The sequence below is a fragment of the Euphorbia lathyris genome, chromosome 7 (genome assembly GCF_963576675.1).
Source record: "Euphorbia lathyris chromosome 7, ddEupLath1.1, whole genome shotgun sequence".
Classification (NCBI taxonomy): domain Eukaryota; kingdom Viridiplantae; phylum Streptophyta; class Magnoliopsida; order Malpighiales; family Euphorbiaceae; genus Euphorbia; species Euphorbia lathyris.
The window spans coordinates 44,732,307-44,749,983 of NC_088916.1; the positions used below are offsets into that span (position 1 = coordinate 44,732,307).

At 29.7% G+C, this 17,677-nt stretch overlaps 1 protein-coding gene and 1 long non-coding RNA gene across 8 annotated transcripts; both read right to left on the reverse strand.

The window, feature by feature from the left end:
- Positions 1 to 3,157: 3,157 nt before the first annotated feature.
- Positions 3,158 to 8,289, reverse strand: LOC136200757 (uncharacterized). 3 transcript variants are annotated; one of them, XR_010673485.1, is made up of 4 exons: positions 8,086 to 8,289; positions 3,946 to 4,048; positions 3,671 to 3,850; positions 3,158 to 3,600 (listed from the first exon to the last, which is right to left on the reverse strand). XR_010673485.1 is itself a non-coding variant. In XM_065991186.1 (3 exons), the coding sequence occupies exons 1-3, from the start codon at positions 4,057 to 4,059 to the stop codon at positions 3,517 to 3,519; spliced, it is 378 nt and encodes a 125-aa protein (XP_065847258.1). In that variant the 5' UTR covers positions 4,060 to 6,426; the 3' UTR covers positions 3,158 to 3,516. The 3 variants fall into 3 exon arrangements, 1 of the variants encoding a protein (XP_065847258.1); XR_010673484.1 differs by lacking the exon at positions 8,086 to 8,289 and adding an exon at positions 6,433 to 6,627 and having other exon boundaries at positions 3,159 to 3,600; XM_065991186.1 differs by lacking the exon at positions 8,086 to 8,289 and having other exon boundaries at positions 3,946 to 6,426.
- Positions 8,290 to 14,184: 5,895 nt separating this feature from the next.
- On the reverse strand, positions 14,185 to 17,677 carry LOC136235022 (uncharacterized). Of its 5 annotated transcripts, XR_010691616.1 has the most exons (5): positions 17,498 to 17,677; positions 17,139 to 17,344; positions 15,569 to 17,020; positions 15,447 to 15,497; positions 14,185 to 14,335 (listed from the first exon to the last, which is right to left on the reverse strand). It is a non-coding gene; the product is annotated as an uncharacterized lncRNA (long non-coding RNA). The 5 variants fall into 5 exon arrangements; XR_010691613.1 differs by having other exon boundaries at positions 15,447 to 17,020; XR_010691615.1 differs by lacking the exon at positions 14,185 to 14,335 and having other exon boundaries at positions 14,354 to 15,693; positions 16,890 to 17,020.

Genomic DNA, 17,677 nt, shown 5'->3' on the forward strand with positions numbered 1-17,677 from the left:
TTTTAATTTTAGTTATTAAAAAAATATTGGTTATAAAAAATTTATTTAAAATTATATACCATTATTAGGTCGAATATCTACATGTGTTATATTATGATGACGAACTACTTGTTCAGATATTGGTGTAAGATGTAGACGAACTGCATCAATAAAGGCAATTTGTTAATAGTTTCACTTTTTAATTATCCAAATAATCATTTATATTTGCATGAAAAATTCAATACACTACCATTAATAACATCTTCGTGCGAAAATCACATACCATTAGACTCATTAATATGTTGGTGGCTGGAACCTGACACAAATTTTCTCACAGAGAGAATTGGTTATTCATACAATAAAAATAATGACAATATTAGAAAAAGGTTTCATAGGATTATTTAAACAATATATAGTACGTCACAAAAATAGGTGCTACATATTAAATAAAATGCATAATTATTTTAATATATAAACATTCTAATACTTTTTTGGTTAAAATATTAAAAATTGAAAATGAAAAATACATTAGTTATGTAATATATACCATGTTGTAATAATGTAAGGTAGTAAAATCATGATCTTACAAAGGTATCACAATCATAATTATATCATCATATAAGACAATCATGTTGATTAACAAAGCAAAACTAACATATCTATAATGCAATTAAATATTAGATAGTTACATGCGCGATTATGAATAACTTTATGAACCTTGTTAATTCTTCTTTTTTCATCTAATTTTCTTTTTCTCTCCATCCTTGCTAAACGGCTTTGCAATCTCGAATAATCCAATCGACGGATCTTTTGATTATTTTCAGACATCTAAATAAAGAACAATGTTAAATTTAAATATCAACAAAAAATTATTCCAAATATAAGGAATAATTTCATACATTAGTTCAATTTAAAAAGGGTTAATATACATATTTGCCCTTGTATTATCACGGAAAAACAAATATGTTCTTATATCAAATAAACCCACAAAACTATCCCTGAATTTTTCACGAACCTGCAATTATACCCTAATCTAACAGATGATATAAACGACATGCATCTTCACTTTACTTCCACCAAAAACATGCATCTTCTACTCTCCCCCCTCCTATCTCTCTCCTTTTTTCTCACTCTATCATTCTCCTCTCCTACCGAACTCCAACACCTTCTCATTTCAATTGCAATTTCTTCTTATTAATTTCACACTGAATCATGTTCAACTGAGAGAGAGAACGTGAAATTGAACATATTGAACATATATATAAAAGATATTTTAATGGAGTCTCTTTAAGCTAATTATAGAGAAGAAGAAGATGAAGCAGAAGTACCCGCGAACAACCTTTATCCCTCTCCGTCTACGGTTTCAATTGACCCGGATGAACACCGGAATAGGAAGAAGAAACCTAAGCCTAATCCCCAAAATGTCTGGGTAACGAAATCTACTAGTAAAGGGAAGAAGTGATGATTCCTCAGATATGAGGATACGCCTTTGGAAAGTGTTCAAAGCTGAGAAAATGGAATTGAGTGAAGATATACTGGAATTGAGTGAAGATGGTACTTTGAAATTAAAACTGCGAGCCTGGGAGTGACATGACACATCCGTCTTGGGTGGTCGGCACAAAAAGGTGACCTGCAGGCGCCAATTGGGTATGATGGTAATAGTTTTGGGTAAAGAGATATTGATGGGAGCAAAGTGCATAAGGCATTGAGAGAGAAGTATGGGGAAGAAGGGTATAAGGAAGGAGATGTGATTGGGTTTTATATCAATTTTCCAGAGGGTTCTTTGTATACTCCTAAGCCACCATGTTTGATTTGATATAAAGGCCAGAGATACGTTTGTGCTCCAGATGCTAAGGTGGTTCCTCCTAAGATCATACCTGGTAAGAATTTATTGGGGATTATCTTGTTATGTTATCTTATATATATATGTTCAACATGGTTGTATGGAGAAAGAGCGTGAAAGGGAAAGAGGTTTAGAGAGAGAGATAGCGTGGAAGAGGTTTAGAGAGAGCATGTAAACTGTTTGTGCCAAATCAGCAGGTCTGTTAGATTAGGGTATAATTGGAGGTTTGTGAAAAATTCAGGGATAATTTATGGGTTTATTTGATATAATGATATATCTGTTTTTCCGTAATAATACAGGGGCAAATATGTGTATCATTTAAAAAACCTTCATTTATTATTTAATTTAAATTTTGTAAATTTAATTTTAATTACAAAATTTAGAATAAATGATAAATGGGTAACTATATTGTTTTGTAGAATAACCATTAACATTAATAATTTCTCAAAATCCTAAAAAAATATTATATAAGTATTCGGTTTAAAATTAATATTAACATATAATTAATAAAATGTGGAAGTATAAATTAATCCAAATAAAGTGATTGTGACATGTGTTTCAAAATTAAAAAAAATAAAATCATTTTTTTTTTTTTGTAAATGCATAAGAATTTTGAGTTTTTTTTAATTGAACTGAATTAGTATATATTTGTTTGAAATTTTGAGTAAGAATATATATGTATATATGATTTTTTTTTGAATCAGTATGATTTTTTTTAACTACAGTGGATAAACATATAAAAAATATCATCTTTTGGAAAAAGGTTTAAAAAATTTATAAAAATAATTAAAAAACTAAAAAACCATCTTAACATGACAAAATAAAAAAAACAAAAAAAACAGCATAAAATGCAAACACCTTTAGCTATATAAATCACAGTTGTAATTATAAATAATTTGCAAATAAATTCTAAATATAAATAAGAATTCTTAAAAGTAAAAAATTAAAAGTAACAAAGCAAACACAGAGTTAAATCAAATATTTTAATGCATGGATCAATCCTCTTTCTCAATTTTGATTTCATAATAATAGATGAAAGTTCTGATGATGAAAGTAATCCTTAAAATTAATATTAACATATAATTAATAAAATGTGGAAGTATAAATTAATCCAAATAAAGTGATTGTGACATGTGTTTCAAAATTAAAAAAAATAAAGTCATTTTTTTTTTTGTAAATGCATAAGAATTTTGAGTTTTTTTTAATTGAACTGAATTAGTGTATATTTGTTTGAAATTTTGAGTAAGAATATATATGTATATATGATTTTTTTTTGAATCAGTATGATTTTTTTTAACTACAGTGGATAAACATATAAAAAATATCATCTTTTGGAGAAAGGTTTAAAAAATTTATAAAAATAATTAAAAAACTAAAAAACCATCTTAACATGACAAAATAAAAAAAACAAAAAAAACAGCATAAAATGCAAACACCTTTAGCTATATAAATCACAGTTGTAATTATAAATAATTTGTAAATAAATTCTAAATATAAATAAGAATTCTTAAAAGTAAAAAATTAAAAGTAACAAAGCAAACACAGAGTTAAATCAAATATTTTAATGCATGGGTCAATCCTCTTTCTCAATTTTGATTTCTTTAAGGCTCACTTTTGTTCTTGAATTTTGATCTTCAGGAGGATTACTTTCATCATCAGAACTTTCATCTATTATTATGCGTTTCCGCTTCGAGCTAGTCGGTGTTATTGAAATATCTACATCTTGGTGTTATTGAAATATCTACATCTTGATCATCCCATTGTCCCGTATGTGATTCCTGAAATTTTTTCGTGCATATAAGTGTTTATAAAATAGGGAAAACATAATTAGAGAATAAAAAAACTCACCAGGTCAAGTTGACGACATTTGGAAAATTCTTCCAACAAAGCACCATCATCAGTCATTTTTGAAATTGAATAAGTTGAAAAATCGTGAGGCATATTATATGTAGTAACTCTAATCTTGAAAACAAACTTCTTGTCCAAAAACATATTCAGGTCGCTTGGATAGTCTTGGTTCTCATCTGCCTAAACAAATTAAATAATTCAATAATATTTAATGCTTAATTTTTGTTAGTCATGGTATGTTGAGCAAAATGTAAATAGAAATTAAATGTCATTACCTCATTCAGGCTTGCTTTAAGATCAACTGCACTTTTACCAATGAACTGAAAAGCATCACGATCAAAAATAACAAAGGAAGCACTTGCAGTGTCACACCCGACTCTAAACGGCATCGGAGATGAACAGAAGACAAGATAATGAGTGTTATCAAGTCTAAAAGGCGAATCGATTTTCTAATAAATAAAAATTTATTTGAACTACCTAAAGTTTATTTAATTATTTGGCTTGAACTTGATAATTCTATCAAGCTTCCTACGTATCCCAAATGTCTTTAATATATAAATCGGGAATCAAAGCCACGTAGTTCTACCTATTTTAGGTAGTTCTCTTAACTTAGTGAGACGTTGATTGACACGTTAAAAATTTAACTGTATACCTCACTTTATCATTAGATAATTATATATATAAATAAATCATTCAAATAAACGTTTTAACATTATCAAATCAAATAAAATCGCAAATAAATATTGATATCTTTATATCAGCATTTTATCAAATCAACTCGTAATCAATCAAATGTTTTTATCAAAACCACTCGTAATCAAATAAACGTTTTATCAAACCAAATTCGTAATCAATCAAACTCGTAATTAATCAAACGTAAAACCTTATATCAAAATCAACTCACAACTGATAACATAAAACCTTATCAGAAAATAAACTCATAACCAAAAACATAAAACCTTATATCCATTCTAGAGTTCCTCCCCTTATATATCAATCCATAACCACACATATCAAGAATCACATAGTCGAGACGTCTCTTTAACCTTGCCTAATCCTGTATTGGTCTTACCCCACACTTCGCTGCCAATACCCGACTAGGTCTTTACACTGTGTACACATGCCACGTTTGTCACACCCGAACCAAAACGGCATCGGGTATGAACGGAAAACAAGGTAACGAACTTTTAACAGTCTAAAAGCCAAACGTATTTTCTAATCGATAACGATTCATTTGCACTACCTAAAGTTTTATTTATTATTTGGCTTGGACTCGATAATTCTATCGAGCTTCCTACGTATCCCGAATAATCTTTTAATATTTAAACCGGGAATTAAAGCCACGTAGTTCTACCTGTTTTAGGTAGTTCTCTTAATTAGGTAGTTCTTTTAACTTATGAACTCGTTTTAACTTGTTGACACGTTGAATGACACGCTAATACTTTAGTTGGATATTTCACTTTGTTATAATCTTTATATATATATATATATAAATCATTTTATCAAAACGAATCAAATTAAATAACTGTCTTATCAAACTAAATCAAAACAAATAAACCGCTTTATCAAACCAATTCGTAATCAAAGAAACATTTTATCAAACCAACTCGTAATCAAATAAACATTTTATCAAACAAACTCGTAATCAAATAAATCGCTTTAACAACCCAACTCGTATCAAACAAACGTAAACCATTATATTTCAAATCATCAAACATTGTCAAAACGTAATACAAAATTTGCGTGTGTGTCCATCCTCGAATTCCACCCGTGTAGCTTATCATAACATCAATCATATCAATAATCGAGATATCTCATTTATATCTCGCATTGCCTAACGTTAGGACTACCACCCGTGCACTCTGGCCATACCGCCTTTAGGTATGGTCTTACAAATACAACTCCTACCCCGGGCAATCCTAGATGGACAAAACCATTTTATCTCTCTTTCAAAATAACATAAAAATCATATTTGGACTTCAATCCAAATTACATAAATAATAACAATAACCGTAATAGCTTTCTCAATCCAAAACAATTCGCATCAAATCATCAAATTCCTTTTCTCGATTTAATTTTCAAAGTACGACGGTAATAAATAATTATTCTTCAAATAATCGAAATCAAAAAGTATGTGAATATTCTAAACAATATATTTTAGACAATTAAAATCAAAAGTATATAAAATCACTTAAATAATAATTTAAAACTGAAACTTATACCGAATACGTTTATGAGACTTATTTTTATCTATCACCATCGGGATCGTTAATTTCGACCGGAGGTTCAGTTAGACTCGTTATATTATCATAAATCTATTTGAACTAATTTTATATTCAAAGTTTTCTACAAATTTTATATTTGACTTTATACCGATTCTAATTGGCAAATACCAGTATTAGTCCTTCTATTTTCAACCTATTTTAACTCTAACTATTAAAGTTACTTAAAATATTTTATTAATACACTTTAGAATAATCGAAATATTCTTCGGTCGCTGAGATATTAATTCTAAACCGACTTAATTATTTTGGACTGATTATACTTTTAAACTCGTTACACGGCTAAAAGTCTTAATACAAAATTTCACTTCGATAAATTTAAAGGACAACTAGTCTAAAATTTATATTTTATTAGTAATTGATAGACGCTAACTCATTAATCATAAATCTATTAAAATTTGACGAACTATCGAAACTAGACTTACTCAAAAATCATACTTATAATCTTTTAAAAATAATTCAGATATAAAATACAGTTACCGAAATGCCGTTATCGGTCACCGAAAATTAATCAGTGTATTCCATTGACAGCTGATCCAAAACGTCACCGACGAGATCGGTTGTCATCCAAACCCGTCTTTCCCCCAAACTTTTAACAAAAACTCTTTTGTTTTTTTTTTTATAATTAATCACCCATTTTCCCTCTCCATGATTACTTTTTATCACCCACCTTTTATTTACTTATATGTATATTTATGAAGATTCATCTATTTAATCTAATATATATATGGTTTTCAAATAAGTGACACATACATAGGTTATATACTTAAATTTGACAAATGGAATTTAGATTTGCTATAAAGTTGACATCTATGCTAAACGTGTCCATTGCATTTTTTTTTTTTTTTTTTGTTAAATCATAATCGTAAATATCAAATAGTGGAGGCTTAATATATTAATTTTTTGATAGTTAGTAATTACATGTGATGGTTCAATAATTAATATATTAATTTACAAAATATTAATGAAGGTCCTTTAATTTATATTTTTTTATAAAAATTAATCAAAACTTTTAATTTACACTTAAAAACATTAAATTGAGTCATATAATATATTTAAATTCATAAATAATTAACGCTATCTATTTCGAAAAATAAAATTTTTAGACACGGATGTTACAATGTTCCTCACTGAACATGGTCTTCAAATATCAAACCACCCGTCCGGATCACTCTAGATGGATATAAAAATCACAATATGCTTAAGTCTCTTTTCCCAATCAAACTTCCAATTTATTCCATAATCATAAAACCATTTGACTTCAAATAACTATTTTCGCAAAAATAATCACAATCGTTAAAAACAAATAATCTTTTAATATAACTAAAATTGTTAAAAAGTCGTATAAAATCATCGATTCATAGTTTAATCGAACTCCAAGAATTAAATAGCACAAAATATTGTACCGATAAAATTTAATATCGATAAAAGTAATTATTCTTATCGGACTACTTTCGATCACCGAACAAAAATTCTAAACCGAATTACTATTAGAATCGTTAACTACTAGAAGTATATTCGTCCTAATTTTATATTTAAACTATTCTACTACTTTTATATTCAACTTATTCTACCGACTTTTATATGAGATTTTAACAAATATCGGTATTAATCCTTCTAATTTATAACGTATTTTAACTCGACAATTTAAAGTCACTTAATTATAAATAGCTCAAAACTAAATTTTAAACCAAACACTTTATCGACTATTATTCTCGTTTGTCACCGAAATTATAACGTGTAAACAAACTTGTATCGTTAATTCCGACCGAAGGTTCAGTTAGACTCGTGACACTGCTAGGAGTCTATCCGTACAAATTTTATCTTCCAAACGCTTGTACAATATAAAATAATCAACTATTTTTGTTTGTCTATTTTGATATCTAAAATAGTAATTTAAACCGACGTTAATTTGGACCGATATATCTCTAAACTCGTGGCGTTGCTAAAAGCCTATTATTACCGAATTAAATTTCAGCTCAATAAATCTAAGGAAGACTGTCTAAATTTTATATTTTTATTAATGACCTATAAACTTAATAAATTATTATAAATATCAGAACCGACCTTACTCATAGAACCGACCTTACTCATAGACATTTTAAAAATAATTTGAATCTAAAATAGAGTTACCGAAATATCGTCGTCGATCACCGAAATATCGTCGTCGATCACCGAAATGTCATCGGTGTGATCCGTTGACAGCCGCTAATTCACGTTGTTGTCAAAAGTTCAATAATGATGATTTTGTATCCTATTTCTTGTGATTTGATCGAATCGAATATCGCAATTCCCAATATCTATAACCCCAAAATAAATGAAAACACTTAGATATGTTCTTTCAAAAGACATGTATATATATCTCTTATTTTTAACCCTTTTTTTTTCATTGAAAAGAAACCTCCCCTTAATTTCTATTAGATGTTCCCATTTGGATGAAAATCCTTCCTTTATATACTAATTAAAAGAAAAAACATATATATTTATTTATTTATTTTTATAAAATACCAAGTGTCATTTCTATATACAATTTAAACACAAGTGTTTGAACATGTATTTACATTTTTCACAAGTGTTTTATTATATCTCCAATACATTGCCACGGTTTTTGTTTCCATTTTTATTATTATTTTTTTATTATTATTTTGATAACCATCATCCATGAAGGATGGAAGAGGTTGTGGAAGTTGATGATCCCTCCTAAACTGAAACAGTTTATTTGGCGTCTGTGTTCAAAGTGCTTACCCACTAGAACTCGGTTGGTCCAGAGAAGAGTCCCCATTTCAACTGAATGCCCAGTTTGTGTGGAGCAAGAAGAGACGGATAACCATTTATTTATTGATTGTTGTTTCGCAGGTGACATTTGGCGTGTAGCAGGCATTCCTGTGCCGAGGGTGGGTAACAGATACCTTGACGAGTGGCTCCTCCAAGCCTTGAGCAACTCGAATTTGGAAGATATTACTAGAACCTGTTGTGCACTCAAAGCAATCTGGGACCACAGAAACAGAGTCCTGTGGCATATGAGATGGTGGCCGGCAGACATGGCTTGGCGAATCAGTTTAGAAGCTGTTCAGGATTGGAAGGCCTACCAACAGAAAACGCCACCCTTGAGCAACCGACACACGCAAGCACACATACAGACGGCACCGCAGTGGGCCGCCCAGCCACTCCCGCAAGCACAGGTCACACAAATGAGAGGTAACCACTATTTACCAATTCCCCATCATAAATGGTATACGCCTAGCCCGGGCTTTATCAAATGCAATATAGATGGGGCCATTTTCAAAGAATTAGAGAGTAGTGGAATGGGAGCAGTTATTAGGGATGAAAAGGGAGCTTTTCTCTTTTGTAGCAGCAGGCTTATCCCAAGCATTAAAGAACCACGTGTCATTGAAGCTCTTGCAATCCGCACGAGTTTGTTATGGATTGCTAATTTGGGTTATTCTGCTGTTATCTTTGAATCTGATGCCAAGGTTGTGGTAGATGCTATTCACTCTGACAAGCAGGACATTTCTGAATTTGGTATGATTGTGGCAGATTGTCGAATCCTGCTAAGATCCACCCCTTCTTTTAAATTAGCTTATATTTCTCGCTTAGCGAACAGTGCGGCTCATTTGGTAGCTAGGCTTGCCTGTTCCAATGCTAGCGATTTTGTTTCTACTGTTGTGCCAGACTGGCTTGTAAACACTATTTATTTGGATGCAAATCCATCATCTATTTAAGCGGCTCTTTCAGGTTCAAAAAAAAAAGTATACAAAATTGAGTATGAAGAATTTAATCATAATTTATTTTTGTAATTCTTTTAACCCGTAATTCAAAACTATCAATTGAGAAAAAAATTCAGTTAAAATCCTTTTAGTATAATTTCTTTTAAACTTACACCAAAACTTTTAATTTATCATTAAACACATTAAATTAAACCCAATAATATATTTAAAATTGTAGTTAATTAATACTCCAACATCTATATCGAAAAATTTTAGACACAGACGTGACATGCAGTCTCATCCATCACACGTATTTGTATCCTATAACTTTTATTCAAGATTTTAATGTTGTTAGTAGTGGTAAAATCACTTAATATTTTAGTATTAATGCAATTAGTGAAGCTAAAATGTTTAAATAATATGTACCTTGGGACTGCGTAGATATTTTTATCTTTGCATTTAGGACATTTGTAAGTGTTACCGTCCATATGAAGCTTTCTCTTGCACTTTCCACATAAAAATTGTAGTACCAACTATTTTTTGATTCAATGCAAACAACACTTGCAATTACAACATACGTGCCCTCCTAAATACAAAGAAATGGACCAAAATTCCAAACAAATAAATGTTTTTAATACCACATCGGAATATATTGAATCAAATATTAAGAGTTGGAAAAAATTGCATTTAATAAAATTAAACACAATTAAAATTATGAATATTTACCTCTGTTGCTTCCCTAATTTCTTCCAATGTTTTTTGGTGATTGTCGTGGAAATCATCAGTAGTATTTCTTTGGTTGCTTGTAATGCTCACCCTAATACGATCAACTTGTTCCCTCAAACTGGTGTGTTTTGGTGATTTAGATAAAAAAAAATCATTAGCAAATTAATAATTAATAATAGTATATATTATTTATTATTTTTAGTATAATTTTGAAATTCTAACCTCTGTTTGTACTTCAAAATATCAGGAATCTCATCCCCATGAAAGAGTTTTGAAGAGTACAACGAATTTGATAATGTGGCATCACCTGTAATTAAAATTATTTAATTAAATGCATTTTTTACAAAAAAAAAATATGAAGTTTTGTTTGAAGTAATAACTAATTTTCGAAATTACCGTTAAAAGCTCCAATCTTTGCGTATTGGAGAGTAATAACAATAGGGCAATTACTCAAGGTAATATATGTTGCTACATCCACAGCATAATCATCCCAAATTATGCATTGTATCATCTTATTCCTATGAATACAATTATTAAAAAAATAATCACAATTTTAATTTTTTGGATTTAAACCATACCAAAAATTATACTGAAGGCAATATAACATTTTAAAATACATAGTATATCTATAGAGTAACTATATATGAGTTAAATTTAATTGTTTTTGGAAAATTGGAAAACTTACTGTTGATCCGTCAATGTTGCCCTCACCCTTTTGCTTTCTTTGCCATGTTTATCACAGGTAATTGTGATATCATTTTCTATCCATGTTACCTCAGCAATGATATCTAACAAACAAAACATAAAGAATAAAAACAATCAACATAATTTGTTTTTTCAATCATTCAATTTTACCTATTAAATAGCATTTTAGAACAAAATAAATGATTGTAAATTGATTTAACTTAAAATATAATAGAACAAACTTGAAGAGGAAAATTAAAAAATTAAATAGCATTTTAGAACAAAATAAATAATTGTAAATTGATTTAACTTAAAATATAATAGAACAACTTGAAAAGGAAAATTTAAAAATTAAATAGCATTTTAGAACAAAATAAATGATTGTAAATTGATTTAACTTAAAATATAATAGAACAATTTTCAATTATCCTTTTCTATTTACATATTTTGTTTAGGCAGCACTTCTCAAGTAGTATTAGTTGTGTGATACACATATTGATACATGTTCAAACTATTTATAACAAATTGAAAAAAATTATAGTACATTTTTTTTAAAGAAATACACACTATTAATCCTATTATACAGACTCATCTCACTAATTTACATGCTTTTTTCAATGTAGACTCGGAACCACTATATTTATAAATTTATAAATGAAATACATAAATATATAGTACATGCTAGGATAAGATAATTTTATATAGAGAGAAATTTATATAAAGAACTATAAAGGAATATAGTATAACTGACCTACAAAGAAAGTTGCATCAATATTGCTTGTCAAAATCGCCTCAAGATGAGTGAAATTAAACATTAACTGTTTAATCGCTGGACAGTCAATTTTGTTTACCCATGTTGTGTACATGAAGTTAAGCTTGAAACGGTGCTTAGTGGTCTTGTACATTTCAAAGTTTTCCGAGACATTGAAATTTTGAAGTATGTAAGTGTTACCTTCTTCTATTTCACGAACAAACTTGTAAACCAAGTTGTCCCGAACACGTGCTTCAATGACGTTATCCTATTAAGAATCCATCAAAATAATAAATTAACTCTACTTAATTAATAGACTTATTAAGCGTTTTTATCACCCAATTATAAGTTACAATACATTTTCATCAAGCAGAACCATGGCCAAACTACTAAAGTCTGTCCTTTCACGATGAGGTACTTTCCATAACCGTAGAACCCTTACTTTGATCCTCCAATTTTCTTTTTCAGCAGTGATATCTTCAATGGAATCATAAATACGTGGCCTTTTTCTGGTTCAAATATGAAATATATTAGTGTTTCATAATGGACAAAATGTTAGTTTTAATTATCCCAAAATCTAAAAAGTAGAAGAATAAAATTGTTGTAGTGAATTTTTTTCAATAAGGAAAAATTGCAAATCAAATCAAGTAAAAATCAGAGGTGTTTAATTTACCTATTTCAGATGTATCAAACAATGGAGCTTGAACAAAGTAAACTACTAAATAGTAGTTTAAGAGGAAGGCAGTAAGTAATCAAAATCAGAATAAAATTGAAGATGTGTTTCAATTGAAATTGAAAAATGTTTGCCGGAAGTTAGGCTAGTGGTATTGCTAATGTGCAAAAAAAAAAAAGCTAGAGATAATCTGCTACTATTTATAATTTAAAAACAGCATCAGTATTTCATCAACGTGGTAAGTTAATATGGTAGTGGGGAAAAATGCTACTGCTAATGGGTAGTGGGAAGAATGGGTAAACATAGTTAGTGAGATATTAATTGGAAGTTACTGGCCAAAAAAGGTGTGAAAAACGACGTGAAGATGTTAATATATTTAAAAAAAACTGTGAAGATAATGCATACAATTGATAAATTGATAATTGATAAATAATACCATTCATGCAACCTACTGATAACTTAATAATTTGTATAGATTCTAGTTTTTATTTATGGCTATAGATTCCCAAATTTAAGAATTCCTTATTCTTTATATATATACTAGCATGAACCCCGTGCAATGCACGGGATGCCTTATAAAAATACTAATATTTAAATGTAATTAAATATATTAAGATATTTTCCAGAAAAAAATATATTAAGATATTATTTCTAACCTAAATTCTAAAAGGATAAGTGAATTTAATAAATAATTACTCAATATCATTAAAAAGGATAATAAGGTGCTAAAATATTCTTAAGGTTTTTGGAGAAGAGTCGATTTAGTTCCTACATATAAACTAACACAATTTATCAAATAAAAGCTCGGGTTGATAAAATCTTGGCTCGATAAAAGCTTATGAAATTAAATAAAAATGAGTCTAATTTAAATTAAAAATACAAATTACATACAAACACAAATTTACATCTAATTTAAAGCCTGTGAAATTAAATACAAATTTTCATATGAATATAAACTCTTAACTTTTTATTCTAATTAAGGGTTAAAGTGTAAAAATAACTTTTTGGGTCAGGAGTAATTTTACCCCTAACGTCTAAAATGGTGCAATTTTATCCCTAACATTGATAAATTCGGTAAATTTTAGAAACAATTCATAATATGGATGCAATTCCTAATTTTTAAATATGGATGAAATTAAGTGATAAAGAACATGGCCTTATTAGTATATATATTTTCACATAGGTCCAATCATCTATTTGATGCATACTCATCAGGCGTCTGCACTTGAGCTTTGCTAGGTACTTCTACCATTCTAATAACAATTATGCAAAGTTATAAATTGAAAATTAAAAATAACAAAATTGAAAATTAAAAATAACATATTTTCTATCATTGCTATCTGTAATAATAAGCTGCTAAGGTTGTTGAGACAGCTAGATAACTGCTAATAGGCCTTTATGTTTTACTTAATTGTAAGAATAATTTAGAAATAACCTTGCATATATATTTATATTTCTCTTAAATAAATCATATTCATTGTAGTCGCTTCGATGTATTTTCTCTATTTACATGATTGTTTATCCTAACAACAAATGTTTTTTACATTCTCGGCTTCTTCGAATTTCAGAAAGAACTCGAATAGATTGATTGAAACCTTTGAATATGTTGAAACTTAGAACTCACTTTCTTATCTTTACATAATAAAATTGCACGAATCTTAACAAAATTTTCTCAATCATATGCACATACCTAAAAGGGAAACAATTCTATTAACTTTTATGGGAAAAGAACTACCAATCAATAGATGTTTAACCATCATTGAGAATTCACAAACGACTGGAGGAAGTATATAACTTTCATAGGAGTCATCCATATATGTATTAACCATTGCTATCTGAAACCTGCATTAATAATAAAGGTATCTTTGAATATCAGCAAAAAAAAAAAAAAAATTGTTGCAACTTCAACTTCTTATTGATTGCAAGAAAGTTCAATGTAGAACTCAATGTTATACACATTATCTACATCTTTTCGTATCCAATGTAGCACACATACATTAATCAAAAACCTTTTGTAATAGAGTTAAATCAAGTCTTATTTGATGTTAATCATATTGAAATAGCAATAAGCTACAAATAAATAGTAAAAACGATGGCTTTTTCTCAAATATGGGGACCACTTAGCAGAATATGAAGAAAACACCTAAGAACAATAGATGTTAAAATGATTGAAACTGATATGCCAATATGGCTCTTAAATGAGAAGATTGGAAGCTTTATCCAGCGCCGACAATGCTTCATAATTATAAAAACAGATCCTTTCAACAATATCAGCAGGGCTGCTTTAATCAAAAGAGGAAAAAAATGGAACAAAAAGTGAATAATCCATAAAATTCATTACAAAATGGACATTAGAAACCTTAAGAGTTGCAGATCAATCCAATTCTAGGAAAATCAGAATTTGGCATACATAGTCAGCATGCATATCTGATGGGGGATTAAAAGCAAGTGACAATCAGTTAGCGTGAGAGAAAATCTAAAACTACCACAAAACTGCAAAAAAAACTGCAAAAATAGAATTATACCGCAAAGATTGAAAAGTATCATATGCCAAATTGAATTGAATACCAGTTACTCATTTTCTTAAAAGAAGGATATATACAATTAAATGAAAAAAAAATTTAAACAATATCACACAAAGAAGCAATAAAAAGACCATATATTATAAAATGTCACCTTAAAACCAGTGGTGCCTGTTGGTGTTAAAATTTAGATTTGGCTTCCTCAATTAAAGTTAGTGCCCGCCAAGTTGTAGCAGAAAATTGCTCCAATCAATGAAAAAAGCATATAATATAAAGTGTCTTTTATGGACAACATAAATGAGAAATCCTTAATTCTAGGTTTCTTGGAATATGAACATCAAAATAATTTTGAAAGACTATTTCTAAAAAAAATAAAAATCACCTATTAGGGGTTAACAGAAAAGAATAGAGTAAATGTGAGAAAAACATGCCTGGAGATAATCAAAGCTTGAAGTGCAAACTGGAGATAATCAAGCTTCTAACTGCACTAAAATCCTATAAAATAAGTTATACAGAAAATACAACAAATTGAATCTGATTGGTATATTCTCACCAGCTGAACATGCTGTTCAATTGAATCTGATTGGTAAATTTCATGGCTTTCTTTCTGCTAAGAACTATTTCATGAACTTGATGGACAATGATAAAAATGACATATATGCTAGAGCTGTTCAGGTGCTGCAAAGAAAAACAAAGAAAAAAGGAACTCCATATGCTAGAGTTTCATGTAAACTGCTAACCGTATATATCTAAGGCAAGGGCGGAGCCAGAGGGGGCGGGGAGGGTCGGCCGACCCTTCGGCTCCGCCGGAAACCCCATGGGAGGGGGTTTTAACCCTGGCTCCGCTAGGGAGCCGCCATGGCTGGAGCTCCAGCCATGGCGGCGGCCGAAGAAAAAAACCCTTCTTCTTCGATTATGCTGGAACAATACAGAGGTGGAAAGGGCGAAATTGCCCTTTCCGCCTCTTTAATTTTTTAAACCTTTAATACCAAGTTCGCCCTTTCCACCTCTTGGGCCTTTCCACCTCTTGCTCTTGGGGTCCATTACTCCACCTCTTCCTTCTTTTCTTATTTTTACGCCGGCACACACAAAATGTGATAATTTAGGGAAAATTTTCCAAATTGCTCTATAATTTGGGAAAAATTTCCTAAATTGCTCCATTTAAATTTTTGGGTTAAAGTGTAAAAATACCTTTAATATTTTTGGTCAGGAACAATTTTATCCCTAATATTGGAAGCTAAGAGCAATTTTACCCCTAACGTTAATTAATTGGGTCAATTTGAAAAATATTCATCAAACTATTTTCTCGGTCATAAATCTTGTCATCTACACTTCATACGTGCGTAATTTGATCAATAACAAATCACAAACATATGCTGGAATGTGAAAAAAAATATAATGTATTTTTGTACAAATTAGACAAAAAAAAATAAAAAATGTACCAAATTTATAAATATTATTCTCAAATTCTATTATTAAATTATAAAAAACATGAAATCTTTTTTTAGAACGAATTATTATGCAATTAGTGCAGAATATGGAACATAAATATTGTGTTTTATAATTATTTCTCAAATTGACATAATTTATCAACGTTATGAGTAAAATTGCTCTTGGATGTTAACGTCAGTGGTAAAATTGCACAATTTTAGACGTGAGAGATAAAATTGTTCCTGATCCAAAATATTAGGGATATTTTTATACCTTAACCTTAATTTTTTTTCTATGGTCTAGCCCCTCCGACCTATATGTCCTGGCTCCACCACTGATCTAAGGGGGGAAACTTGATTTTTAGGAATTGCAGTCAAATACAACAATTATAGCAGCAGGACCCTAATACTCTTTTGAAAAATAAATCAGAGAAGATAACTTACATGAATTTCTTAAGATTGTCGGATTTCATTACTGTTTGTTTTTCATACATCAACTGCTAAGTTTTATATTTAAATTGAGAAAGGACCAGCGCCAAGGCGGGTTGCTAATTGAATGAATGATTAACTAACTTCTGCAATTAGAAGATATCATTGTGAAATAATAGAATTAGAACCATTGATTGATTATCTAACTTCTGCAATTAATTACAGGAACATGAATTGATAGGGTAATGGCAGAAAGATAGTTACCCAAATGGCCTTGCTTGGCAGCAATGTGAAATGCATCGTAGTCGTTCCGTGCTTTGACTCCAGCCAAATTGATATTAGAAAACTTGATCACCTCCTTCACCAAATCAACATCACCGGTCTTTGCAGCCATGTAAAGAGCAGTTTCACCTGATTGATTTTGCTTTGAAATTAATTCCTTTCCTGCTTTAGTGACAACAATTACATCCCTGACCAAAAAAAAATCTCAATACTCCTCACTCCATTACAACGACATGCATCAACTAATTGCAAATCCACACCATATGAAACCCAAGAAATCAAATGCCATAAAAGATGAGGATTTCAAATCAAAGCGAATTAGAAAACAGAGAGAAATCGACCTCCATGTAAAACCAATTGGTTCCTCAATCAACATTGAAGATGAGAAAAACACCACATAATTGATGAAAACACCAGGAAATTAAAAAGTATTTGCAAAGCTTTGAAGAAATGGGTGGAAGATCGTGGTTTAGAAAAGAAACGTAAGGGAGGATCGTGGTTTAAGAGAAATGAGAAAAGAA